Below are 27,315 nucleotides of genomic sequence, written 5' to 3'. Positions count from 1 at the left end.
ATTTTTTTAAAGACTTAGACACACACACACACACACACACACACAGAGCACCCTGCACATGGAGAGCCCTGGTTGACCTACATGTTGGCCCAGGCAGGCAGCCAGGGTGGAGCTGATGGTGAACCTGGGCCAGCGCCTTATGATTTTAACTGCTGCCTTCACTGGACATTTCACTGATGGAGACACCAACATAAATATGTTACGTGACAGAACTGTAATCCAGTGTCAGCAACAGTTTTATGGTTTTTGATCAAATGTGTATAATTAAGGTTAAGTGTGTGTTTATATGTATGTGTGTGTCAGTTTCAGGCCAGGGACCTAAATGTTTTCATAAAGCTGTGCATCCCGCAGATACATTCACAGCAGTTTGAGACGCGCCAGATAAGAAGTAATGGGATTACAAATAATCTTACATTAGAGAGGACAATCACACTGCACACATTTTGGAAAAAAAGTGACTTTAAGGAATATGGGCTTTAAAATCCTTTTGAAAAAAAAAAAATCTTTGCAGTGTGAAACTTTACCTTATAACTATATTTACCTAAAGGTTCAGCATGTAGGATTTAGAATGATATACTGGCAGAAATGGAATATAATATAATAAGTGTGTTTTCTTTAGTGAATATTCACCTGAAAAAATAAGATTTGTTGTGTTTTTGTTAAGTCAAAATGAGCACTTTATGTCTACAATAGGGAGCAGGTCCTTGTTCGTGGAGTTTGTCATGTTGTGCCACCACATTTCTACAGCAGCCCTGAATGGACAAACACTGGCTGTAGATAGGGCCATTTGTGTTTTGGCATTGGCCGCAGCCATTAGAAGCCTGTCTGCGACAAGTAGCACTGGAAAAACACAGATGTTCTCAACATGAAATCGCTTTATTCAGTGTTTTTAGTGGTTTAAATCAATGGGTCTGTTTGTTTTGGAGAGGAGGAGACCTCTTTGGGTAATTCAGCTTCTGCTAAAAACCTCCCAAACGTCTAGAACCTAAGTTATCAGAGAAAAAAGGTGAGCAGACTTTAGCAGGTGCTGGGCTAGCACCCTGTCTGCAATGAGCCAAACAGCATCAGAGAAAAAGTTATTTGCAGTGATGTAATGTAACGAAGTAATAATAATTTGTTACAGGACTTAAGTATTTTTTGGGAGTATCCGCACTGTACTTAAGTTTTTATATGTCTGTCAACTTTCACTTTTACTACATTTCCCTTAAGCATTTGGTTAGTTACCACAAGATAGGAAAGGAAGGCAGGAAGGACGGAGGGAGGAAGAAACAGACAGACAAATGACGGGATGGGAAGGAAGAAAAATTTGATTTTTGTTCTTAAAATCCTTTAAGCTGTGGAAAATACTTTTTTGTTTAAGTGTAATATATGCTCCACTTTGAAGTTGGTGTACATTTTGAGAATAAAAAAATCAGAATTCTCCAAATTCTGACCACTTTTACTTTTACTTTCAATACTTAAGCACATTTAATATCATAATATTACTTTTGATACTTACAGTAAGTACAGTAAATACCAGATACTTTAAGACTTTTGCTCAAGTGTGGCTTTCTGTTTTTCATCCACCACTGGTGATTTGTAACATGAAACTGCTTTATTCAGTGTTTTTACTGGTTTAATTACCTAGTCTATTTGTTTTGGAGAGGAAGAGACCTCTGTAATTTGGCTTCTGGTAAAACCCTTCTGAACAATGAACACTGTAGGAACTCAGAGAAGTTTCACCTGGTTGTAATCTGCAGTCTTCGCAGATAGATGCCACCAAATCCCCCTCAATCTTTTGCACTGCTCCTTTAATGTATGATTATAACGACAGGGGGTGATGTGAATGGCACATTCTATTTCCATCGGTTCCTAAAACAAAGTGTATAGGTAAAAGTTGACTAGACTGTACAAATGAATCTGAGAAAGATAATAGTGACTGCTCACAGCTTCAGGCCGATGTGGTGGAATATATTTCAAAGGAAAGCTCTTTTTTTAAAACTTGAAAAGGATGTAGCACCTCGCACACACAGTTTCCATGTTCTATTTGGGAAGCAGGCCACAAGCACCAAGCTGTGAGCTGAAACAGCACATACACACTCACTCACACACTCACACATACCACATGTGCACACACCTGTACACACACACTCCCACCAACTCATATGCACACAGAGCCAAGGCTGGCCTACCACAGAAATTCTGATGTTTAATGTGGAGCCACTAGACCACTTTAAACACATTCCCCATCTTACAGACTGCACTGCCTCACTGCAACATGCATACTGTGCACACATACAGTACAGCACATACCATGGTTTATACATATATATTGGGTGATATTCAAGTGGTATAGACATGCATTAACAGCCACCACCACATTTGACCACACTCAGGCACATGCACATGAGAGATAGAAACTCAGTGTGTGTTTGCAGTTCAAAACCCCCACACTTTACATGCATATAATCTCTTTCTCATGCAGGCACCAAAGCACACATGCCCACAAGCGCACACACACGTGCACACATACACGCACAAACTCACACTCATGACATTACGTATGTTTAAACAACCGTTTCCTGGTGCACGGTGCTGGGCTGCTCAGGGTCTGGCTGGAGCCTCTGGGTGATTTGTCAGTTCGAGCCATGCAGGCCGGGAACCCCTCAAAGTTTGCTTTGGGTTCCAGAGGGACACACTTGGGACCCCTGAATTCCTGGCCATGGTATGCACTCTGCTTCAACCTCTGGACCCTCACCCCTGAAATGAATGACACACACGCATACACTCACACAGATGAGAACGTAAGCACACATATATGCAGAGAGAAGGTGTACATTTTCAAAAAAAAGTGGACGCACTTACACATACAGCATGATCATTGTTCCAGGCATTTCCTAATTCATTTTAACCCTTGAACCGCTTAATGAGTGGATGACAGGTTTATCTTAAAAACCAAGGCTGGATTGATTAGCCAAACAGTTATTTTAAAATTCAGACAAAGGGACAGTGTGAACGTACAGATTTAATTATTCCATTACAATTGCATTAATGTTTGGAAAGCATGGTGACAAACTATGCTCAGGCTATGATTTAAGCAGGTCAAAACTGACATAGTTGTAACACTATCTCATGCACATGAATTACCTGTAGATCATCCTTTAAATTGAATTGCAAAATGTTTTATGCACAGAATAAATGTATGAAATAGAGGCATAAATATAAAGCAGTAAAATAAAATAAAATAAAATAAAATTAAATTAAATTAAATTAAATTAAATTAAAACTGCACATTAAAATAAAAAATAAAAAAGTAGAATGTGCATTATGCTACAGTGTTTACCCCTAGTACTTAAGATGTCAAAATATTAGACATAAAATATATGTTGTTTCTGTGCTGAGGCTGTAAGTGTAAAAGTTACACATTGCACAGTTGAATAATTGCACAAAATATTGCGGCAGAAATACATGAGGAAATTAAATAATAAATAAATAAATGTATTCTGTATTCTGACGAACACGTGTCATAGGAAACACTGTGGAAAACCGTTTTTAACATCGGTATCCAATGTATAATCTAAGCATATATCCTCTATGTCCTCTCGTACCGCTGACTCAATTTCCCAGTGGGCACTGCCACAATGACGATTGAGGGTGGTGCGACTCTCAGCCAATCATCTTCCTTCATACACGGAAGTCCGAAGGAAGAGGGAAGTTCAGTTTGTTTACATCGCGGGTGGAGAGCCTGTCGTGTTGTCTGAAGACACACATAATGAATGAATACAGCTGACTTCTACTCTGTGAAGACTTCAGTTTGATGGCTACACGTCTTATTTACATGTAAGTCTGCATTAGAAGCCACTGTAGCGAACATTTATACGATCGTAGAGTGATTGACTTGCTAACGAGCTAACAGCCGAAGTAACGGTTGTAGAAGAGGATGACAAGCAGTTCATTTGTGGTGTTTTCATGGAGTCGTAAGGTAACTTGACACTGCCCTAAAAAACAGCAGTTATATTTTGAAGTGCTGGTATTTTCAAATTGAACTGGAACAGGTTTTCACCATGTGTAGCTGCGGTAGGGTGGAGGAAATACTGGCATCCTGTGGTGTGTTGTAGTTGTTGCATCCCAATGTCTTTGCTAAGGTAAGTTGGTGTGTGGCGAAACTGAGAGGTGAAACGAGCAATTGGCTTTGCATCACGTTAATGTTGTGTGCCGTCATGTTTTTTTGTTTTAATGTTTTCATATGCAGCCTAGGTGTGTCTTGAGAGGGTTATGTATGATAGTGGGCTCAGTAAAGGTAGTTTAATAATAACAATGATCATGCAGGAGTCTCTGGTTGGAGTCTCTGGTTGCTTCAGGTGATCTACATTAGATCAGTTGTTTGTATCTCACACTGTGTATCTTTGTGTTTTAGAGAAAAACATCCGTGAAACGTAAAGGTTAGGATTGAAACAGGCAAGTAACTGTTTAGTCAATTGGTGAAAATTTCATCAACAAATTGTTTTGATAATCAATTGTTTTACTTTATCAAGTAAAAATGCCAAACATTATCAGGTTGCAACTTGGTTGTGCAGCCTTTCTCTGTCTTTCATGATTATAAAGTATCTTTGGACAGGTACCTGAATAAACAAACAATCTGGGCACGACACCTCAGCCAAGTTGCGAGAATAAAATGCTGGCATTATTGCTTACGTCTTACTAACAGCATTATGACAAATATATACTACACTAGAGATAGAATTAATCAATTTTATCCAGACTCCTCAGATAGCCGTGTGAAATGTGGCTCCCGTGACTGTCTTTTGCATTCCTTCTGGCTTTGTACTAAAGTGAGCAAACTGTGGAGTGAAATCTACACTTTGCTCACTTTTGTAAAAGATTGGATATATTATTGATATATTGGATATATATTGATAAAAGCACCAGGGGGAAAAAACACAGAGGTGCCTTCTTTACAGACTTGGAAAGAACTGATGAGTTATTGTTTGACCATAGAGAAGACACTGTCCGAGGACAACAATAAAACAACTACTAGTGACAAAGGCTGACTGTTGCGTCACTTCACTTTGCCTATGTCTCAGTCAAAAAGTTGCAGTTGAACGCACCGCAAAGACTATAGCCAACAGCCACCTACCATATATGTTTTACATACCAGCAAGCAGCCATTAAAAAAGTGAAACTAGCAGACCGACAGGACAGATTCAAGGCACTAGTTAGCCAGTTAGGACATTAACATCACAACATGTTGAAAGAACAATGGATATTTACTGTTGCTTGCTTCCAAGCAGCAACCCGACCATAACCAAGTGCCTAAACCTAACCACATGTTCACCACAACATTGTCACAACACAGAATTGCTTGAACACATCCACACTACCTTTGAAACATACATATTTAAAATATCCACAGTTGTAGAAACGACAGTGGCAACATCTATTCTGGCGATTGGATTGATCACCTTACGCTTTGGGAAGCTGGGATGAGCAGCTGAAATTTATCTACAACTAAATAGCTTAAATAATTTAGTGGGTTATGTGATGTTGGGCCATCACAAGCTACCAGAACAGCTCTTTTGCATAGATTCTCTAAGTCTCAGTAAATCTACTGGATGAATGAAACACAATTCTTTATTACTTCACTTGGTGTTTTCATGATGATGGTCAAGAGCACCATCCAACACATTGACACAAAGTCTTCAGTAGGTGTTCAGCTGGGTTGAGATGTGACTAGGAAAGCCTAGGCATATGATCCAAATCATTTCCATCTAACCATTTAATAACCCTTCATGCCCTGTATTAGATGCATCTGTACTGTTTATGTTTCTCCACTCATTTATTCAGATGTGTACTGATGTGTGGTTGCATGTGGGTGTGTGATAAATGCTGCATTGTTGGATTAAAATGATGAAGAAATATAGTTACTTAGCCTCAAAGTAGTTGAACAAAACTGTTATGACTATTATTGAGTCAGCCCTTACATTACTCTCATTTAATCCAGGTGTTCTTAAATATAACACACTGAAGCACACACAGAAGTAAATTCGAAGAAAGTGACGTTTAACTGATTTGATTATACTGAAATAATGTCAACAATCTTGTAATTGGAACAGCAAACTCACCCTTACCCAAAGTCCACAAGCTTAGTTTAACAAATCTTCAAAGATAATATTTGACCAGTCACATCTCGTTCCTGCTCCAGAGTGTGTTCAGCCAACACCAGAGCTGCCGTCGAGAGTGTTTATGTGCACGTACATATTTTTGCCTGAATGACATGCATTTGCGCCAACAAAGTTGTGTAAGTACAGTATGTATGCCTGTGTATTCATGTAACTGTCTGAGTGTGATAGAGATCGTGGGTGACTGTCTGTTACTTGGGTATTTCGGCATGCGGCTCTTTTCCACCTCTGCTTTACTAAAAACTTGAGCCCCCAACACAAGTCAACAAGAGGCGTTTGTTCCTAATTTGGTTGGGCTTTTTTTCTCCCCGAAAATGAGTATTTATATATTCACATCAGCGAGCCATAGGGGCTTTCCAGCAGAGATGATGGCAAGACATTAAACAAATCGTGTGTAACGAGGTGATCATAAAACACAACCCTGTGGTGTCTCACACAGACCTGTCATTATGGCAAAAAACAACAAACACACACACACACACACACACACACACACACACACACGCACGCACGCACTTTTCTCAGGCTATATACAGACACAAAACACATCCTCACACACACTCTTGTGATCTGCCCCCCCACGTTTTTCTCTCCATCATCATAAAAGGTGAAGAATGTGCTGTTTATTTCTCAGTAGGCCTTTGTGTGTGAGTGTGTGTGTGTGCATGTATGTGTGCATGTGTGTGTACTGTATGTGTGTGTTAGAGAGAGACAGAGAGCTTGATTGCCTTGAGCTTTAAGTTCCATCTTTAGATTATGGTAACTCAACACCATATTAACTGCTTGAATTCATTTTCCACTTATTATTACTTCCAGTTATTATTGTATTATCCACTCCTGCTCTAATAGAAAATGGGGATGAGGGCCACACATGTACATTATAAAGTAGAACCCAACTGTTACATTAGTAGGCGGATGTTATTGGCTAATGTTGTTTTTTTAAGATATATGTTGGCAGATTCGTTAAGAAATTGCCAGTAAAGAAATGTGTTAATATACAGGGCTATTGCATAGGCTGCATTTTTTAAGATATTAGACTGTTTCTTTAATTTTAATAATTATTTACACATAACATAAATAGAATTTTGTAATTTAGGTGTTGTTTTTGACTACAACTTGCATTGTGGAGTTTTTGCAAGCAGGTTTTTTGTTGCATTCAGCATTTCTCACCAAATTATACTGTGTATATCCTCTAGCTCAAATGTGTTGAATGTAATTCCTATATCATGAATGTTGCTGGTTTTTAAAAAAAATATTTAAAATCCTGCATTATTTATATCCATTATTGAACTTACTGGATTATGTATCAGTGAGTACACAAGTCTATGCACCAATTTGATACCATGGAATTTATTCATGGACTTAAAAGTAGTTTTACACCCATGCAAACGGTCCCAGAAATCAATTCTTCTTCATCGCTCCAAAACTGTAGCCTACGCAGCAAATTGTGTTGTGCAGCCATTGGCAACTACTGATTTAAAACAGCAAAAATGTTAGCTGTTAGCAAAATGGCAACGATGTGATGACATTTAACACTAGAAAGTCCCGCCAGTTAAAAGTCAACATATAAAGGCTTTAGTTTTGAGAGGTGGCACTTGTGTTGCCAATTTCAACTCCAGCAATCTTATAAGCCATGCCATAAAAGTATGCTAACAAACATTTCCACCCATACAGCATTACTAGTACACAGCTGTTATTTTATTTATTATTTTATTTATCTCAGTGGTATCTGATCAATTCTCTGTATCGGCTGCTATGCAAGTTCAGCTATCAAATTGGTATTGGGAAGGAAAAAAAGGAATCTGAACATCCCTTAAGACACCTTAAGACAACGTGGTCTTTGTTTTAGGTGAGGTGCCTGTGAAACACTTTGGAAAACCCAGAATTTCTTTAAAACATCTAAAGAGGCTAATTGTATGCAATAAAATTTCATGTGAAGTCAAGATCACAATGTAACATGCGTAAATTTGCAACAGCTGCGACCACGTATGCGCATCCACGCATTCATGTATTCACTCACAACCTCACAAACACTTGCACTTGTCACTAGTTCAATGATGCCTCCCTTTTAACAGCTGGTTATGGTCAAGAGCTATGAAAGGACAAGTGCCAAAATGGTGTTTGTGTGTGTCTTTCTATACAGTCTGGTCATGTAACTAATGTAACGTAAATCCGTGTAGAAGTTTAGCGCCTTTTTGTTATTTTTTAATTTTGTTATACGCTCTCCCCGTAGCCAATTGGCACTCATGCACACACTTGCACACACACACACACACTTGACCTTCACTTCAAATTTCAGCCTACTAGGGCCAAAACTGTGGCTGCCAAAGGGTAGGGAAATTTTTTTGGACCCTCCGACTAACAGAGCGACCTATAGAGCTGCTGATTGCAGCTGAAATGTTGACAATGTGCAGCCCCACAGAGTGATGATGAAGGACAGATGATGAGATATTTGTGTTTTTAACCGTGGTCTTGTTCTTTGTCTCACTTAGGATCTTGCTTACGTCTTAAGTACATTCACCTGGACAAGCAGCAGAATGTCTCAGCTGCAGCCACTGATCCAGCTCCAGCAAACGACAGAGCCCCTGCCTGTCCAGGAGATGCAGATCTGGCTGGACAAAGCAGTGGCTTGGGGCCAGGCCGACAGCCCAGACACTCAGAGAGACACCTGCCTGCACTTGAGCAGACTGAGGGATTTCCTCCAGCAACTCCTCACACACATCAACAACATGGTGAGCAGATGTAGTGAAAAGCCGAGCTTGTGGCTTCACATATTTTCCTCTGTAGACTTTGTCACAATGCGAAGGAAGCTCTGAGATTTATACTCTTGACAGATTTGGATATATATTTCCCAGATGCCTGTTAGGTCTAATAAAATGGTCCGTATCCGCTAAGAGACCTGTTTTACAGTCTTGACACACCTTACCTAATGAAATAAATTAGATCAGTTAATCAGTTGGGCCAAACAGCCGCCTGAAGTTAAATCAAACACCAGCACATCTACACACATGCACACGCTTGCTCTCCATCACAGCCAGGGCATGAACAGTAAGTCCAGCGTTGGTAGGCTCCTGCTAACAGAGGCTGCTCTGTGCTGTGCAGAGGCTGTGTATGTCTGGCTGGCAGTGCTGCAGTGTTGAGTTAGTCAGGTAATAGCCGCATTGGGACCTCCGGCGCTAACCTAATGTATCCCCATATCAGGTCCAGCAAATTTGGGAAGGGGGCAGAGGACAGGAGGGGTGCAGGACTGTGAGATTTCACTGTTATTATGACCTTGCCTCCTCCTTCCAGCTCTTGCCCCTTAGCACTTTCTGTCTCTGTGCTTTTTTTATAGCCAGATTTCTCTCACATTTCTCTCTCATATAATACATTCTTTTTCTCACGTAAGAAACCTTTTTCTTGTTAGCCTTACAGTCATGGTGCTCGCGCAGGTTCTCATTTGTGATTCTCTACAGTCCATATGTTTTACTGTAACACTCTGGTGATGGTTAGAATCAGTCTCAGCGTCTCTGTCCATCTTACTCTCTACTTCCTCTCTGCTTCGGCAAGCAGCCATATATTTTTATAGATCAAGCATTGACTGGCTATTATTTTTGTCTGTCTGTCTCCTTCTCTGTTCGCATTGTTCCGGGTGCACGTCATGCAGAGGTGTCAGCATATGTAGGATGATGGAGCGGATACAAAGAAAGAAAAAAATAATGGTATAGCCTAATTGGGCCGAAATCCTTTTTACTGGCACTGGGCTCATAAAAGACCAGCTGAAGATAGCCTGCTTCTTGGCAGCATTTTGCATCCTTTGATGACTTAACAACTTTCCTGTGGATTATGCCTTAAGATGAGAAATACTCCTAGCTATTATTAATTTCCAGGTTTACACTTGGTTGGAAAAGTGGAGTAAGTTTCCAATCTCAATATTTGCACTTTTGTTCGATATGTTTTGGGAAACACTTATTTGCTTTTTTTAATGAGAGTTTGATTGATATTGTCCATTCAGTATAAAGCTGGAGCTGCTTATCTTAGCTTAGCTTAGCAAGACATGAAAAAGAGAAAAACAACTAGCCTGGCTCAGTCCAAAGGTAACCAAATCCGCCCAGCAGAACCTGTACAGCTCGCTAATTTATATGTGATATCTCGCTTGATTAGTCTACACAAGTGTAAAAATGGCTATTCCATGCTTTAGGTGGGGTTATGTGCCAGTCTATTTCTTGGCTGGCCGCAATAACTTCCTGGAGTCTTGTCATTGTCACCGTAAGGTTGCCAGGCAATCAGGGGAATTTTCAGAAAGTTACTGGGCCCAGCCAAGAAATGATCCTGCACATAACAGCCCATAAAATCACAACTTGACATTTTTACTCTTCCGTTTTTGTAAGGATTAAACCGATGAGGATATAACTTGTGCTGGTAGGCAGATTTGGTTATCTTTGGACAAAGCCAGGCTCGTTGTTTCCTTCTGTTTCAAGTCTTTATGCTAAGCTAAGCTAACCCACTGCTGGCTCCAGCTTCATATTAAACAGACAAATATGAGAGTGGCATTGAGCTTCTCATTTAACCCCAGGTAAGAAAGCAAGTAAGCATATTTCCCAAATGATGAACAGTTTGAAGAGTGTTTGCATGTGTGTCTAGTGTTGTCACATAACTGGAGTTTCAAACTTTGATACAATACCTTGAAAAACATTGATATTCAATACCATTCTCAAAACGTCTCGGGCATACAATTTGAAATGAATATGTAAAGATTAATACAACAAAGCTGTAACATGACAACGGCGACTTTTCTTTCCTTGGTCAGTAGCAAAAAACAGCAGAATGGCTGTAGTCAACATTAAAAATAAGAGAGGGCAAGAAAGAGCAACTGGGTCTGGTGTGTCAGTACCACAACTCGAAGGAATTGATCAGAAAATCCTGCAGCCCAACGTAAGATGGACGCAAGGTGCGGGGAATTCGACCGTACACTCTGGTGTGTATTTGTGTACTCACCATAGTAACTTTGCTATTTAATGTTAGGGCTACTCTGATTGTGGTTCAGTGATGTCAGGAACAGAAGTGTTTCCTCACTGTTCTCTTCATCATAAATTTGTCCCATTTGTCTCGCTGGCTCGTATATAATCAGTCACTTCTGTCTCAGATGTCTGTCCCTATTCAAGACAAGATACATTGTCTCAAAGGCCATTCATAATTAAGGACAATGTTGACAAGGCTTTGATGTTGATTTGGCCCTGGTACTCAGTGATAATTACTTTCCGTGGCGATCGCTCATTCTTGCAGGCATTCCTGCAGTCACAAAGCATTAGTAAAGTTCTTATTGTAAATGAACATTCCTTTTTAGTTGCATCGCCAACACACAAACGCACACGTATACTCGCACACAACGCTGTTTACCATGTGTTGTTGGATTGATAGGATGGCTGAGTGTGATAGCTGTATTCCAGGCAGCAGTGGTGGTGGTGTTGTGGGCGCATTTAGAGATACCCTACATGGCCTATTACCACTCTGCTTCCCATTAATGGTGATCTCATCCACTTGAGTAAGTCAAGTTAATCCCCTTGTTTGTCTAATGCTGTTTTTGAAGATATAGGCTTTAAGTTACCTTAATGTCTTCGTTTTATCCAGTGCTACATTCAGGCATCTCCATGTTTGCGTAGTGCTCTCTGATTATTGCTGATGAAATGTGCATGGAGCAAGATTGATTTTGGATGTTTGTTTTCTTCTCTGAAACTCAGTTTTCCTCCTTATTCCTGGCCTCTTTTCTTTCTGACTCATAATTATCTCTGCGGTACTGCTAATGGCTGATTCTGGATCCATTAAGACTAAATCGACATCGTCATTTCTCTTAAAAGTCAGTATTTTTTCTATAAATGACAGGAGTGTCAATGAGGCTGATGATGAGCACAAGAGGAAGACATGGGAAAAGATGGGAAATGTTTTGAAGCAGGGCAGAAAACCTATGGGTAATATTTGTAATCGGCGTCCATGTTTTTCCCACGTTCTAGGATCACACGAGATCCCGACACCATAAACTCCACTGTGCGCTCATGGCAGGAAAGTAAGCCAGATCATCTTTGGTTGAGCTACAGCACACTGCTTCAGTTACAGCTGGCTTATGTGAGATTACTTTGTGTGGGCTTCTCCTGCATCAAAGCTGTTCTTTACTTTTTAATGCATGGTGAAAGGTGAAATGTATGATATAGTCTGTTACTAAAGGGTGAATACTAAGTAATAATGTAAATGCACTTAAATATGATTCATGCACACATGTGCAGACTTGCTTGTAAATTTAAGCAATACGTCACCTCTTTGATGTGCTTTCTTTCGCTGTGTGTCCCACTGCAGTCATCATATTGTAAAAATAATGACTCCAACCAAGAAAATCCCCCAAGTGTATTCAACACTGAAAAGTAATAAGATGGAATAAAAACAGTGTTGTACACCTGTTTTTGTTTTTTTAAATGTTTTTTTTTTTTTTTTTAACAATTATTCTGAATCAAGCAATAGCTTAAAAGTCCTCATCCAGACTCGAAGGTTTACCTCCCTGGGGAAGCACAAATTATGTCAAGTAATTTTCTGACAAATATGCTGTGTTTTATCATTTAAACTAGAAACAACAAAGTAATTGGTTCTGGTCCTCTTAAACAGCCAAACACATTTTGATTATCACCTTCTGTTTGGCGTTGGTTTTAAGTAACAATAAGTGTGATTAAATTCAGTCTTGTTTATTTATTTATTTATTTTTATCTGGACTCAGTGCTTATTTGTGCTGTTATTAGTCATGTCTTGTTTTCGATTGGCTTCAGTGAGCTGCCCTGACACATTATTGGAATCTTTCCAAACCTTAAATTTAAACTTTTACAAGTGAAGGTCATCTGGGAAAATACAGTGTTCGCTCTGGTTTAAAACCTTTTGGATGTTTTAATTGGCTGTGAGGTGAAATAAATCACATGGTCTGTTGTTTGAACTGGATAAACAAGCACAGATACACACACATAGTTAAACTGTTACAGGTATAGCACCCTCGACCAGAGCCCTGCTCTGCGCCGTGTATCTATGTATGCCTGGAATCAGGACACGACCAGAATACGGGAAACAAAGGTGATGCATGAGTCATGTACTGCGCACCTGCGGAGGTTCTTGCTTTTCAACTCAATTTTCTCAGTCATTAAGTAGACTTGTGATCTTCTAACGTTTGGTGTCGGGGCACAAGGTTGTAACGTTAAATGGATAAAACAGGTGAGGAGGTGTAAACATGTATAACACAGTGATATGATGAGTTAGGTTTTATTTTTTGGATTTGTTCCACTTCTTTCATGTTTGAGTCTGATTATGGGCCAGATGGAAAAAAAAGATATTACTCTGTGTTTCTTCACTTAAAGGAATACTTCACCCACAAAATGACCATTTATATATCAGATATTTATGCCATTTTACCCTGAATTTGTGAAGAAAACATTTTTCCCAGGACTGAAAGTAAAAGCATAGATAAGTTTAACTTTTAGTAATGGTCAGAAAGGGCTGAAGGCGAGGCAATGCCACCTGTTGTGGAAGCACTGAGCATAAGACTGGATGCATGAGACTTGGATTATACTACACGAGTTGTATGAGCGTTGTGATAGTTTTGCTGTGGTCTCCATTTACTTCAATTAATTACCAATGTTTGTGGTTTTTGGATTATTCGTTCACTGGAGGCATGCAAGAAAATATTGTCTCCATGAACTCAAGGTAACATCACATGAATAGTTGATATGTAAATGGTCATTTGTGGGTGAAATAAGGTTAATAAAGTTATTAGTCCAGGCTACGCAGCTCAAAGGTGTAAGAGTATTCAAAATAAAAAACATAGACTGTTAATTCCATGTCCTCCTGCTTGTGTCTGTCTCTGTTCTGTCCCAAAGAACTCCGCAACAGAGACCATGAAGACGCTGCCCCTCTTAGGCCAGTTTCTTGGCCGACTCTGCTGGAACCCTTATGTCACCGCTGATGGTGAGTGCACCTTTGGAAAAACTTAAACTCCATCTGTAATGGGGAGTAGTGGATGGATCAGGTCCAGACTAATGATAGTGTCTTTACAAGCGTGAGTCATTTTAATGCTTATAATCTGTGTAAGGGGTGTTGCGTTAAGCCACAAATCGACCATCCATATAGAGACCGATGAACAAACCTGCTGGAATTTGTGGTGTCTTGTCTGCAGCTACAGGCAGAAGGCTGTTGTTCCAGTGCCTGTGGGGACTGTACTCGGAGCATCCTGGCAATGCTGTGGAAAGAAAAGCCAACCAGTGGATACGGGTATGGACTGGACTTTTTCTGTCAATAGAAAACTTTAGACTTAAGTAAATGGGGTAGACTTTGAATACTGATTACTTTTAACATTTATTTTAAGGCATAGGATATGATAAATGATGTGCATGTAAAAGCAATCACACGTATGATGCATGATTGCTTTTACATGCCACCATCAGTCTCTTTGTGATTCACTTCATCTGTGCATGTGCTGTAACTGGGCATTTTCTCAACTGATTGTCTTTAAACTCAGCACTTTTAGTTAAATTTCAGGATCGAGGAGGATCAAGGTAGAAATTCAATTCAATTCAATTCAACAGAAATTTATTTATCCCGGAGGAAATTCTTGTGCCAGAGAATGCTTCAATTACAGTGACACAAATTAGAGTAACAACATATAATGCTAGCAAACCAGTAACAACCAGAACAACCAGTGGGTTCCCGGGGTCAGGGTCACACACTGGGCCCAGTTTTTAAAACAACAGAGTATTAAGTATCAGTCAAAATATTATACAAGTTATATTTGAATAGGCCCGCAGTACCCAGATTTCCCTTTGGGTTGATGTGTCAATCATGATCTGCAACATCCTTGCAGGCACTATTTTCTTTCTGAAGACCTACACCCACCAACCGTATCACCATGGAGACAGAAGCATGCATCTTCTGCTAGCTCATAGCACCACTAAGGTTATGAGCTTCTCATCCATGAGTAGGTGCACACTTCCTTCTATGCGGTGATATGGTTGGCGGTTGTACTTGTTTGCTTAAAAGTTCCTACATAAAAATTGCTCAAAGCAGGGTCTGTGGATTATCTTGAGTATTCAGGTCATGATATCTGGAAACTGACATTACTGTGGAGTTTTTCAAATGTATTTTTTGGGGCTTTGAGCACCACAAGCTGAGCGCCATCTCATTCAGTTATATTCAAGAGATATCTCCAACTCTCAGCAACGCACACCAAACCAATCTAAATAGAAAAATTGCACCATAGAAAGCAGGAAAAAAATTCTGTGTTTTTGATTTTGGGCTGAGCCGTCAACTGGCATGTCATTGCCTGTCTTTCTCTACCCTGATTTCCTGTCATATATTTACTGTTATCTTTTGAATAAAAGTGAAGGCTCCCATAAAATACTTAAAAAAAAGGACGTAATAGGGCTGGGCATCTTTTTAGAGTATTTTAAAACCAGTCCTAATAGATTACCTCAGTTTTTCGGACATGACACATTTTTGACGCCTCACACTGAAGAAGATGTTTTATAGTGAGCCAAACATTTTAAAAAACAAAAATATTAAGTTTTGTGTTGATACGAAACAGCTGTACGAGAACTTTGCTTGACTAAAACACAGCCTGAAATCAGCTGAATCATTATTTAAATCAGGAAATATATAACACGATTATGAATCTGACTGAGCCATCCATGCAAATTTTTGTTACTTGACATTTTTTGATACATGGGTGCAAGACACACATTTTGGTTGGTACCAAGAAAATATTAGGATGCAATGTTATACATACAGTAGGAGATACAGGAAGGGTTCATTTGCTTTGGCAACAGCAATTAGGTTGGGTTAGGTTAGGTTGACTATTGGTGCTTTGACAAAATATTTACACACTGAGATTTCTCATCAATAATCATCAGTAATGTGGATTGAATGACAAAGTGGGTAAAGGCAAAGAATAGAACAGTCTTCTAGTGAGTTCAGAAAATTTCATCACTTTACCGTAATACAGCCATTAAAAGCAGGAAAATAACACTTATGGTATTGGAGATTAAAGACATAATCATCACTGAAGGAAGCCGGAGCAGGTGGAGACAAATTTATTTTAGAGTATTTAAAATATTTTCAGTTTAGGCCCTTAATAACGCTGTTTAGTTGTAACCGTATATTCTCTACTAGTTGTCCATTGTGTGCCTTTTCTAATCATTTTCAGGCCTGATCTGTTTGTTGTTTGTGTCCTAATTAGTTCTGGACATACAGATTGATATCATCCATTCAACAAATACTCCAGCAAACCAAAAAGAATCTGTCTTTGACTGCCTTTGGGCTGCCGAAGAGATTTTCTGTCTAATTTACTTTTAATATGAGTTCTCTCGCCAGCCCTCTGTGTCTCGTCTCCAATGGGACATGGATGATGAATGAGGTAGATTGGGTCTCTGTTAGTCTAAACCTTTTGTGCCCAAAACTGTAAAACATATTTTGAAAGCAAATTAAAATTGACTGTTTCACAGCCTCTTTGTCACCAGAGAAGGATCAGCCTTCATATTATGGTTAGTTGATCTTGCTCACTGTGTTTTCGAGGCACGCGCACACACACAGACACACACACACACACACACACACACACACACACACACAAAGGAGGGAACGAGAACAGAGGGAAGAAAAGATTCTGCAATTTTCAACTTTGAGAGGGTTCACACAGATGGCTTATGATAAACAATGTGGAACCTTCACATTTTTGCCAGATTAACTGTGTGTTTGTATTCTTTTGATTAATTTCTCATCTAATAAAACATCTTGCTAATTAAAACAGTGCCTTGAAAGTAAACCTTGAATTTGCCAGATGGTCTTTGACCCATAAGAGGGGAAGCGGAGTGCATATGTGCATGTCTGCGTTTTTGTGTGGGCATATGGCTGTATATTGATGTGCGTGTGAATTAGGCATTAACAGTTGCAAGGTTTGGTGAGAGAATTAACTTTGTTAAGGTTATGAACAGTGTGCATTACTGTATTAAATAGCAGGAGAATTCTGCTTATTATGAAATAACTGAGATAAAACTAAAATTGAAGGCACAGATCACCCCAAAATACTGGGGCAATATAATGTGTATAATGTTGGCAATATTGGCCGTAGAGATGCCTGCCTTCTTAAAAAAAAAAACCACATTTGTAAAACTCAGCAACAGCAATGTCTCTTTCCAGTAATCATGACCAGATTACTCAAGATAATCCACAGACCTTGTTGTTAGCAGTTTCATGTAGAGACTTTTTTCTTTTTCTAACTAATACTACTAGCTCACCACTGAGCTAGCTAATGTTTTACCCAGTTGAGACCAGAGATTCGCAACCAGACAAAACTATTTCAGAGTGTTCCAGAGGAAAGTTGCAGTGTTGTGAACTAAACCGTCTCAGCTTGACTCAAGATGGCTGATAGTGTCACCTGAGATTCAGTTTATCAATTCACCACTGGCTGGTTTAAGAAGGTAAGGCATTGGGCGTCGGTGGCTTAGTGGTAGAGCAGGCGCCCCATGTACAAGGCTGTTGCCGCAGCGGCCCAGGTTCGACTCCAGCCTGTGGCCCTTTGCTGCATGTCACTCCCTCTCTCTCTCCCCCTTTCACACTTGTCTGTCCTATCCATTAAAGGCTAAAAAAAATGCCCCAAAAAGTATCTTTAAAAAAAAAGAAAAGAAGAAGAAGCTAAGGCATGTTACCCGTTTGTGATATGTCTTATGCTCAGTCGGTCACAAACTCAGCAGAAGTGTGCAATGACATGCATGTTGGTCTCTGTCGTCATAATGTGTCGATGGCAGACAGTGGGTTACTGCTGCTGCTGGCCATATATGTGCATGTCACACACATCATTGACTTATCAATTGGTGCTGGTTATTTGAATTATTGTGGCTCATTTTTTTTTACGTAGATGGTCCATCAAAAGCTCAGGTTGTTTTGTCTCACCACTACTGGAAATGCAAATGCAAATTCATTCATTCATTTTCTGTAACTGCTTATCCCAGCTGACACTGGGCGAGACATGGGGTACACCCTGAACAGTTCGCCAGACTATCAGAGGGCTGACACATAGAGACAGACAACCATTCACGCTCACATTCACACCTACGGACAATTTAGAGTCACCAGTTAACCTAGCCTGCATGTCTTTGGGCTGTGGGAGGAAGCCGGAGTACCCAGAGAAAACCCACACTGATACGGGAAGAACATGCAAACTCCGCATCCAGCCCTGGGGTTTGAACCCCTACCCTGGGTTCGAACCATGGACCCTCTTGCTGTGAAGCGACAGTGCTAACCACTGCCCATGCTAACCATCGCTCATTCATATTGTGACTACAAATTCTGTTGAGCTGCAAAGTAAACCTGAAAAGCTGTAAGTTAGAATGGAAGTAAGGAGAGACATAGCTTAAACGTTTCGTTTAGTCTCATTGGTTTAAACTGGCAGGTTTTGGGAACACATATTGCAAGTAGTTGCAAATCTTTAGTCTGAAATGGGCTCTATAGCTCAGCCGTGGGGAACAGCATTAATATTTACTTTGGTGGATTATCTTGAGTAAGCAAGTCATGATTTCTGGAAAGAGACATTGCTTTGGAGTTCTCTAAATGTATATTTTGGCGCTTTAAGCAGCATAAGCTGAGTACCATCTAGTTCTATTATACTGAAAAAAAGGCAGACCTCTCTACGGCTGATATCTCCACATTCTGCAACTCACACCAAAACAATCTAGATAGATAAATAGCACTGCAGGCAAGAGGATATATGTAGCTGTCAACATTGTATAGAAGTAGTTAACTGTAGCTGAATGCTTGCACAGCAGCACTGACGTCCAGAGTTAAAGGGTTCACCGGGTCCACTCATTCTAAAATTGCATGCAGGACACTACCGGATGAAAGTGTCCAAAGGGCACAAGCACAATAAAGTCACAACCAACTCCGTAGCTTCTCCTCATTCTCCTTCCCGTCTCCAAAGAAGCTTCCACTTCCCACAAATGACAGGAATGGCGGGAAGCACAAAAAAACCTATTCACCGCAGCTCATCCCGTCTGGGGGAGCAGGGCAGATGTATGGTTTTAGGCCAGAGATGGTCTGTCTCCGCGTCTCTCCTCGTGTCTGTGTTGTGTTGGACTGCCTGTCCTGGAATGCAGAATGTAGCCTGTTTTCTGTTAGCCCTGTCTGATCTTGCTCCCCAACATTGTTTTCTTGCTGCCTCCATAATAGACTGAATGTCTGGTGCTAAGTGGCACCTAAATGCCGTGTTTGTGTAAGTTCATGCGTGTGCTCGCATATGTATGAGTGTATCCGTTCAACAACATGTGTTTTACTGCTACTGTATATACTGTAAGTAGCCGCATGTATTTTTCTCTTTAAATTATGATAGTGTGCAGAGTATTTCACCTTTTCTCCCTCACATCTTTCCTTCACCCCTCCCTGTCTGCCTCTCCTCTCCACATCTGAGTGTTCTCGCTGGGTTTGATGAATGCTGGGTACAGCCACATAGCTGCAGGCTATGTCAGATAGTCATTAGCTCAATCGGTCTGTTTCTCTACATCCTGTACTAGTAGGGGGACCACACAGTGCTGCAGCAACATGGCATGATCTTTGAGGAGATGACAGATAAGTAAAGCATGAGAGTGTAATATTAGAGGGCTGGAGGATGGATGGGTTGATAGCTTAATATTTGACGTGTGCCTTTACTGACTCAAACAGGGTCAACCACAGGTAGGCCCTGGAGCCACTGTGGCAGCTTTATGGTTTCAAAACATATTTTGGACCCTTTGCTCACACTGGCTGCTGCACTCTGTGTTTAATTTGGAGATGAAAGTCCCTGTGTGACAGTGTTTTCCCTTTATCTTTCTGCCTCCTCTTGGGTGGCGTGCTGCTAAATTATTATTTATATTGGTTCCTTTATGTCTCTGCTTTTAACTTAAAGGATTAGTTGATATTTTAAGAAGTATGCTTAGTCCATACCCAAACAAAAATATAACAAATGACAATTTGTGGTGTTACAGGAAGTTACCTGCTGTAACTATTTCTTAGCTACCAAAAGTTGTGATCATTGTCTCGTCATCAGTGTGAGTTGACGCTGCACAGATACTGAGTGGATAGATAAATTGTTTATGTATTTTTGAACTTTGGCCAGGCTAGCCGTTTACCCCTGCTGCTACTACTAGGGTCTTCCATACTTTACCCACAGACATGAGAGTGGTATCAATCTTCTAGTTAAACTCTTGACACGAAAGTGAAATACCCAAAATGTCAAAACTATGTCTTAAATCTTAGTTTTAGTCTTCTAATTAAAATAATTGTACTTGTGTGATGTCTTTTGGACTCTTTGCTTCTATTTTAAAGCACAATTTATGACACAAATATGAAAAGGATAGCCCCCACCTACCCCAAAAAAACAAACCAATAAAACAAGACAAAACACTGGACTGGAACCAGCCATCACTTCCAAATTATTGTGACACACAAACTAACAATTGTTCTCTGATAAAGTTCGTTGACATCAGTGTAGTAAAACCTATATTTTCCTATAAGCACACAGACAGACTGCTGATTTTCCATTTAAAAGTTTAATTATGTATGTTTAAATTCCTTAAATTCATGTGGTTTAAAAGATTATAGTTTAGGCCTTTAATTTAGGAGGAAAAGGCTCTGTTTGAAATTCCACTTTTCTTTAAAGCTGTAGTTGGTAACTTTTATGAAAATAACGTGTCATATTTGCTGAATCGCTCAGTATATTCTAAATGAAGTACACAAGACAGTCTGTGAAAAAAATATGTCACTTCTACTCTTCCTACTGACCGCGGTGCAGTAAAAACAACCAATCAGAGCCGAGGAGTCTCTAATGCAGCTGTCAGTCATGTCAGTCGCTCTGTGAACTTTGGTCAAATTGTGACCTGACGCTACGTTTCATGCAGTTGGCTTGGGTAGCAAGCATCGCCCACTGGCTGGACCAGCTTTTTCATTTTACAGCTAAACAGTATAAAACCTGAAAACCTTTAAGGCAAGAAGTAGGTGATACAGCAGCCGATTCCTTATTCACATTTGATCAGAACTCCCTGTTCCCTCATCTCAAAGTCAATGGATTTTTTGTGCGATGCCTAAAATAAGGTCTGTGGTTCACACAAGCTGAAGAGACTTTCATATTTTGTTCTGCTACATAAAAAACATCAGTTAATCGTCATGGCGGCAACCTTAAAGTCATGCAACTGTGGTGTAGTTTGTTTATAGCCCAATATTAGCGTTTTTCTTCTGGCAATTGCATTTATGCCTCAGAAATTTTAAAAGTGGTGTCCACTTGTGAAGAATATCTTGCTGAAAAAAACATGTAAGCATCATAAACTTGTGTTTGCCACAGACTTAATTTTCTACAATAACCCGAAATCCAATGGAAAACTCCCATTGGATGTTTGTTAAGAGGAATCAGGGCAATGTTAACTTGTTGGCCCACAAAAGAAACGTCATCCCTGCAGCACTCTATTGACAGCTGTTTTAGAGACTCTTAGCTGTGATTAGGTTATTAGAAGCACTTTAAGAGAGTGTGCAGAGGAATATAACTTTTTTCACAGATCAGCAACTACATCTTAAATGCACTCTGTGTGAGTGCACCAAGTCTGGGTTTAATCGCTTATAACTTAATTATTTTGCATGATAATCCTGCATTTTCTCTTCTCTTTTCCCATCTTCCCTCGTTTTGTCCCTGCTGTTTTGACCATCTAAAGCTATACTTGAGTCTTTCATTGGTTTTGGGAGAATTCAATCATGGCTTAGTAATTGTTAACAGGCACCCATCAAAACCAACCCAAGTCTTTGCCTTGTGCATTTTTCTACATCCTCTGTTTTAATTTTAGATTTATAGAGGGATAATTTCTATGGCAGCAGCATGTCCAAGCCCCCAAAGCCAGCTCGGTTGCTGTTTTTCTGTGAGAGAAAGATGACTTTTGACCTAAAGTATTTGCCATCCATCTATCCATTTGCCCTTCATCCCATTCCTCTGGTGACCACACCCTTTTTTCCCCGCTCTAAATGTAGCCATCGCAGTGCGTTCCAGTCTCTCTCTGCCATTCCTTCTAACCAGTCTTCCTTCCCTCGCTTATCCCCCAGCCCCACTGTGCCTCCTTACTGAGGGTGGGATAAGTGTGATTGGTTTTGTATGTACTCAATGTGCAGAGTTTGAGGGCGCTCAGATGGTAGTGATTGGGGTTGTTTTGTGAGACTATGTGGAGGGTAAGCATCGTAGCGTGCTGTAGAGCCTGGCCAAAGAAACCACACAGCTCCACCAACAGCGCTGCAGCGCTCCTCTGCCTGGGATCTTGTTTTTTCTCCTTCACGTCTTGTTTTTTTGCCCCATTTTTTTAACATATTGTGCCTCTCTCAATCTCTTTCTCTCCTCATCTTGTGTTGATATCCTTTTATCTGCAGTTTGAAAGGGATTTGTACTTTTCTACTCTGCTCTTAGTGGTGTGGTTAGTTTCTGTTTTCGGTTCATTGGAGTTTTAAAAACAGATGCGTGCTGAAGATGTGAGGCCTTGGCTGTTTCTGTTGGATCACACTTTCCAACTTGTACGAGTGAATCAACTTCAGTCAAATAGAAAGGACTGTTTCTAAAGTCTAAATCAATCCCTAATTCAAAGTAACAGGTCTTAAGGCTTTCATCAGACTCATGAGCAAATACCGATGAACAGAATCCTTGCCAAACGTTCAGTTTATCAATCATTAGACAACTGACCACTGCGTGGCATCTTTGCTTTATTTCTAAGAATGTTGACATCGAACATAAAACAAGTCTGCCTCTCAATCCTTTGCTTTTCACGGATCCTAATCTCATCAGTATTATTTATTGAACCATATTTTCAGGTTTGAGAGCCACTCTTCTAACACTACAGTACAGTATGAGTTCAGCGTTCCCTCCCTTTGTTCCTTCATTATGACTCGCTTTTTTCACATCCGAGAATCAGCGGAGTTTATTAGTCTACTTTTATCAGTGTATGATGAGGCCCCTTCTGAAAAATGCTTGTAAAACACCAAGGCTCTCTGTAACAAAGAAGGTTCATTTCTGAAGTTGCTCATATGCTGTCCATACATTCTCACTAACTGGAATGCCTGCTCTCCACTCATGTGGTTCAAATGATGTGACGCCAGCAGAGTCATCTTATATTCCAGTAACTAATTAGCTTTGATGTAATGGATCTTTTGGGGAGATTGTATCAAAGGCATGTCCACTGTTTTAGATATACGCATAAAGTGCCAATAATCTGCTGCACATTATGTTGCCTGCCCTCCCACAGAAAGTGCTGTGTCAGCTTGCAACAGAAGACGACGATGCTGCGGCACAGGCAGTAATGAAGAGCATGGGTGTACCACCTAAAGAGTACCATCTAAAAGTTCTGAGAAAGGTATTAGCCCCCTTTTTTTGTTTTTTATTCTTGCCTAATTCTTGCCTATGTCAACATATATGTTAGTTGTGCTCTCTCCTGCATTTTAGATGGTGGCACTGCTGCAGGAAAATATCGGGAAGAGCTGCAGTTCTTTTGGTGACATAAATCAGAGGTACAGCTCAGAATAAACTGCAACTAGCTGTTATGCACATCAGAAGTGATGAATCTGATGATTATTTTCTTGATTAATTGTTTGGTTCATGAGATGTCAAGAAATGGTGCGGAAAAAAATGATCTTCACAGTTTCCCAGTTTTGTTTGGCCGACCTACCGACCCAAACCCAAACTTATTCCATTTACAATGCCACACAACAGAGAAGAAAGCAAATCATCACATGAAAAAAGTGGAAAAGTGGCTTTCTGTTTAAACAGAGACATTCTAGTTAGGACGCAGAGTGGTGCGTACTTTGGTCAGCATACAAGACTTGAAGGAATACATCACCCTCCATCAGTTACTCAGCCTGTGTTGCGGTAACTTAGTTTTTCCTCACATACCACTATGGTGAACAAAGAATACAAAAACAAAGAAAGGTCTTGATGAACTAAAGTCAGGCAACTGCATTGAGCAGCATTAAAACTATACAAACTCTCACACAATGCATTCTCCCCTCAAAGCCAGACTCCATGGACAAAAACAGTCATTTTACCTCGCTGAACACAGGAGCTGCTTGTCTACCACTGCCACGATCACTTAGTTTGTTTGTGTTATTGTGTGACTTTGGTGTTTTAGAGGGTTAGTTCAGATTTAGCAAAGTAGCACAATAACACAAAGTAACTGATCAAGGCAGTCTCGCAGCTCCCATGTTCAGCAAGGTAAAATTACTGTTTTTGTCAATGGAGTCTGGCTTTGAAGAGAGCAAAGATATGTTTCACTTTTAGTTTAGTTCCCCGTCGGAAAAGGCTGTCTGTTTGGGAAGTTCTAAGCATACAACCAGATGAATTGAGACTTGGATTATTTTGAACGAGTTGTATGTCGTATGTCTATAACATCTTGTCTTCACAGGCCATCGATAACAAGTTCCAAATACCGTAATACAGGTTTTGTCCATTTGACTCCGCAGGTGTTCATGTGACAACATTCTGGCCACATCAGAGGCTTGCATCCCTCTGCTCACTTGTCCCGAGGCTGCTCCTCTCATTGGTGCACTGCTGCAGCAGCCAGTGACTTGTATCAGGGCAGCACTTAGTGAAGACTTCCTGGATGCTCTGAGCTCTGCCTACTCCAGGTAGGAGAACACTGCTGAGCTCCTATAAGAGTCCATACCCATAGTTGTGTTTGTAGCTGGGATGTTTCAGATGTGATTATAATGTAATTTTTTTTTTCAGCCAATGCTTGTCACTGGAGGAGCAGGCAGTGGTCTCTCTGTGGTATCACAACCTGTCCAGCCTGGAAGAAGCAGTGCTCAGGCTGCTGGAGGATGTGCTCACTGACGCAGGGTCTGCACCACAGAAGCTAGAGCAGCAAGTGGCACAGTCACTGCTGGTGGGTACTTTTTGTTATATCACAACTCAGAAATGATAAAGAAAGCCATGTATCTCTGTGATAGTCCCGTCCTTGTTTAATCAACAACTGAACACTATGTTTTTTCAATTAATTGTTTAGTCTGTGAAATGTCAGAAAGCTGTGAAATAATGCCCATTAAAATTCCTCAGTGCCTGAGGTGACATCTTCAGATTGCTTGTTTTGTCACACCAACAGTGCAAAACCCAAATATATTTAGTTTACAATGACAAATGATAAAACAGAAAACAAGAGTAAATCTTCACATTTGAGACACTGGAACCCCTGATGAAAAAGAAATTACTAAAACTATCAGTCACTTTTAATTGATGTTGATATATTGATAGTTGTTTTTAATTTTCAGTCAGTCAAATAATCGATTAATCAACCGATCCTTTCGGCTCTGGTCTGATTTTGGTAATATTTAGGGGTCGATCAGTACGGAAAAGTGAAAAGAGAGTATGGGAAAAATATTTGTGTGTTTTCAAACTATTTCTTCTACTCTCTTTTTAAAATATAACATTCAGAATTTCTTAAATAAATTGATCATACAAGCAGAATGTTTTTCATGTCGTTTGGAGGAGGCAGCCAACGCAGCCAAAATGTCTACCACTGTGTGAGAGGGCGTGGGCAAGAGTGACCTTGATGTTGTCAAATGCAAGGCAAGAAATATGGCGTGTGACTGAAAGCACACTCCTACGCAGAGCTGCCTCTATGCCTGTGTGTCACAGCTCTGCCCCAAGTGCCTTATAACTGCACCAAATCTGAACATCAGTGACCAAATTAGTTTGTAAGAAAATTCGGGTAATATCTATGAACTTCATATATACATAGCATCACAAATAACCAAATGTTAAGCTTGTCTGAACATTTTTAAATTATGCAGTAATGCAGATATAAGAAAAAGTAAACAAGGCGTGTTTTCTATGATCTCCTGGCAAATATTTGGCAACATAATAGCATACATAGTCAGAATATGACAAACAAGTTAACAGATGGATAATAATAAACATCTAGCTGTTTGCACTCACATGTCAAATATTGTCTGAAAAATCGACAGAGAAGTCTGGAAAAAGTATGGAATGTTAAAATAGAAAAAGGGGCAGAACTCCTCATATATTTTACCTCATTTACCTCCATCAGCAGCTGCTTTGACAGCATCATTATGGGAAGGAAGTAGTCCATGACAGCCAAGCGAAAAGGCCAAAGTATACTGTGCTGTATTTGGAGAGCTGAAATTGAGATCACATCATAAGAGTTTATCTTCACTGTATGAAAAATATCGCACATCCGCTTGTGATACTGTTGAGTAATGATGGCCCTGCTTGGTCCTCATAGTTAGAGCTGGAGAGAAATGTGTAGATTGCTGTACCATTGCGCTGCGGCATTTTATGCAATTTAACTGCTACATGAATCCGCAGCATTGTTGATAAATTGATGACATATTGCTGTTGTTAAGTGGGTTTGCTATGTACATACTTTGACTCATCTGCCCTGAATTATAGCGTCTCACATCAGAAATCACTGCACACTCCATATGTTTTTATCTCCACTTTGAACTGCTTTGTAAACTGTGAAACCAAACAGTTTGAATATAAGGCTTGCTCATTTATTATGAGGCATGGCAGTTGTAATGTTTTCATATGCATACTTCTTGGAAGCGCGCCATCGCTTTTTTTTTTTTTTTGGTGGATCTTTATTGACTGTTTTTGCCTGGCTGACTCTCACCATTTGGCTTTGCTTTGCATGCATCTCACATCATTTGGCTAGCTCTAAACTGCATCTCACATCATTTGGCTTGTGCTACACAGCCTTTACTGTGCTGGGTAAGTACTGAACTCTCTGTCACTTGAGTCCTTGGCCACTCCTCACTTCATATAACTTAAGATCATGCCCTGTTCAAGAGTCAGAAGTGATTTTTGATTTATAGGTTGTTACGACTAGTTGTTGAAGATGATGTCCTCATCACTACAGCGCAATCAGAAAATACCAGCAGCGTGTTGTGTGCTTTTCACTTGGCCACCAAGGGCTGCTCTTTTTCCCACAGTAACTTCGACCATGTTAGACACATTAGTGCGACCATTGTGAGAAGGAAGGATAACATTTAAATATTCAAATGTCTCACTGAAACTAGACAATTAATTACAGTAATTAACAATGCATTTCATTTTAAAAGCTCAGTAAGAGGTACTCAAAGACACTTAAATACAACA

At 40.0% G+C, this 27,315-nt stretch overlaps 1 protein-coding gene across 1 annotated transcript in view; it reads left to right on the top strand.

Moving 5' to 3' along the window:
* The first annotated feature begins 3,839 nt into the window (after window positions 1–3,839).
* The window catches only part of fancc (FA complementation group C), a 39,550-nt gene continuing 16,074 nt past the window's right edge, over window positions 3,840–27,315 (top strand). The window contains 8 exon segments of the mRNA XM_050052167.1: window positions 3,840–3,961; window positions 8,651–8,890; window positions 14,045–14,132; window positions 14,341–14,435; window positions 23,453–23,560; window positions 23,650–23,714; window positions 24,663–24,827; window positions 24,928–25,084. Of these exon segments, the coding sequence (XP_049908124.1) occupies window positions 3,920–3,961; window positions 8,651–8,890; window positions 14,045–14,132; window positions 14,341–14,435; window positions 23,453–23,560; window positions 23,650–23,714; window positions 24,663–24,827; window positions 24,928–25,084 (960 nt within the window). The 5' untranslated portion in view covers window positions 3,840–3,919.

The sequence above is a fragment of the Epinephelus moara genome, chromosome 8 (assembly GCF_006386435.1).
Source record: "Epinephelus moara isolate mb chromosome 8, YSFRI_EMoa_1.0, whole genome shotgun sequence".
Taxonomy (NCBI): Eukaryota; Metazoa; Chordata; class Actinopteri; order Perciformes; family Serranidae; genus Epinephelus; species Epinephelus moara.
This window is presented reverse-complemented; position numbering and strand designations above follow the sequence as displayed.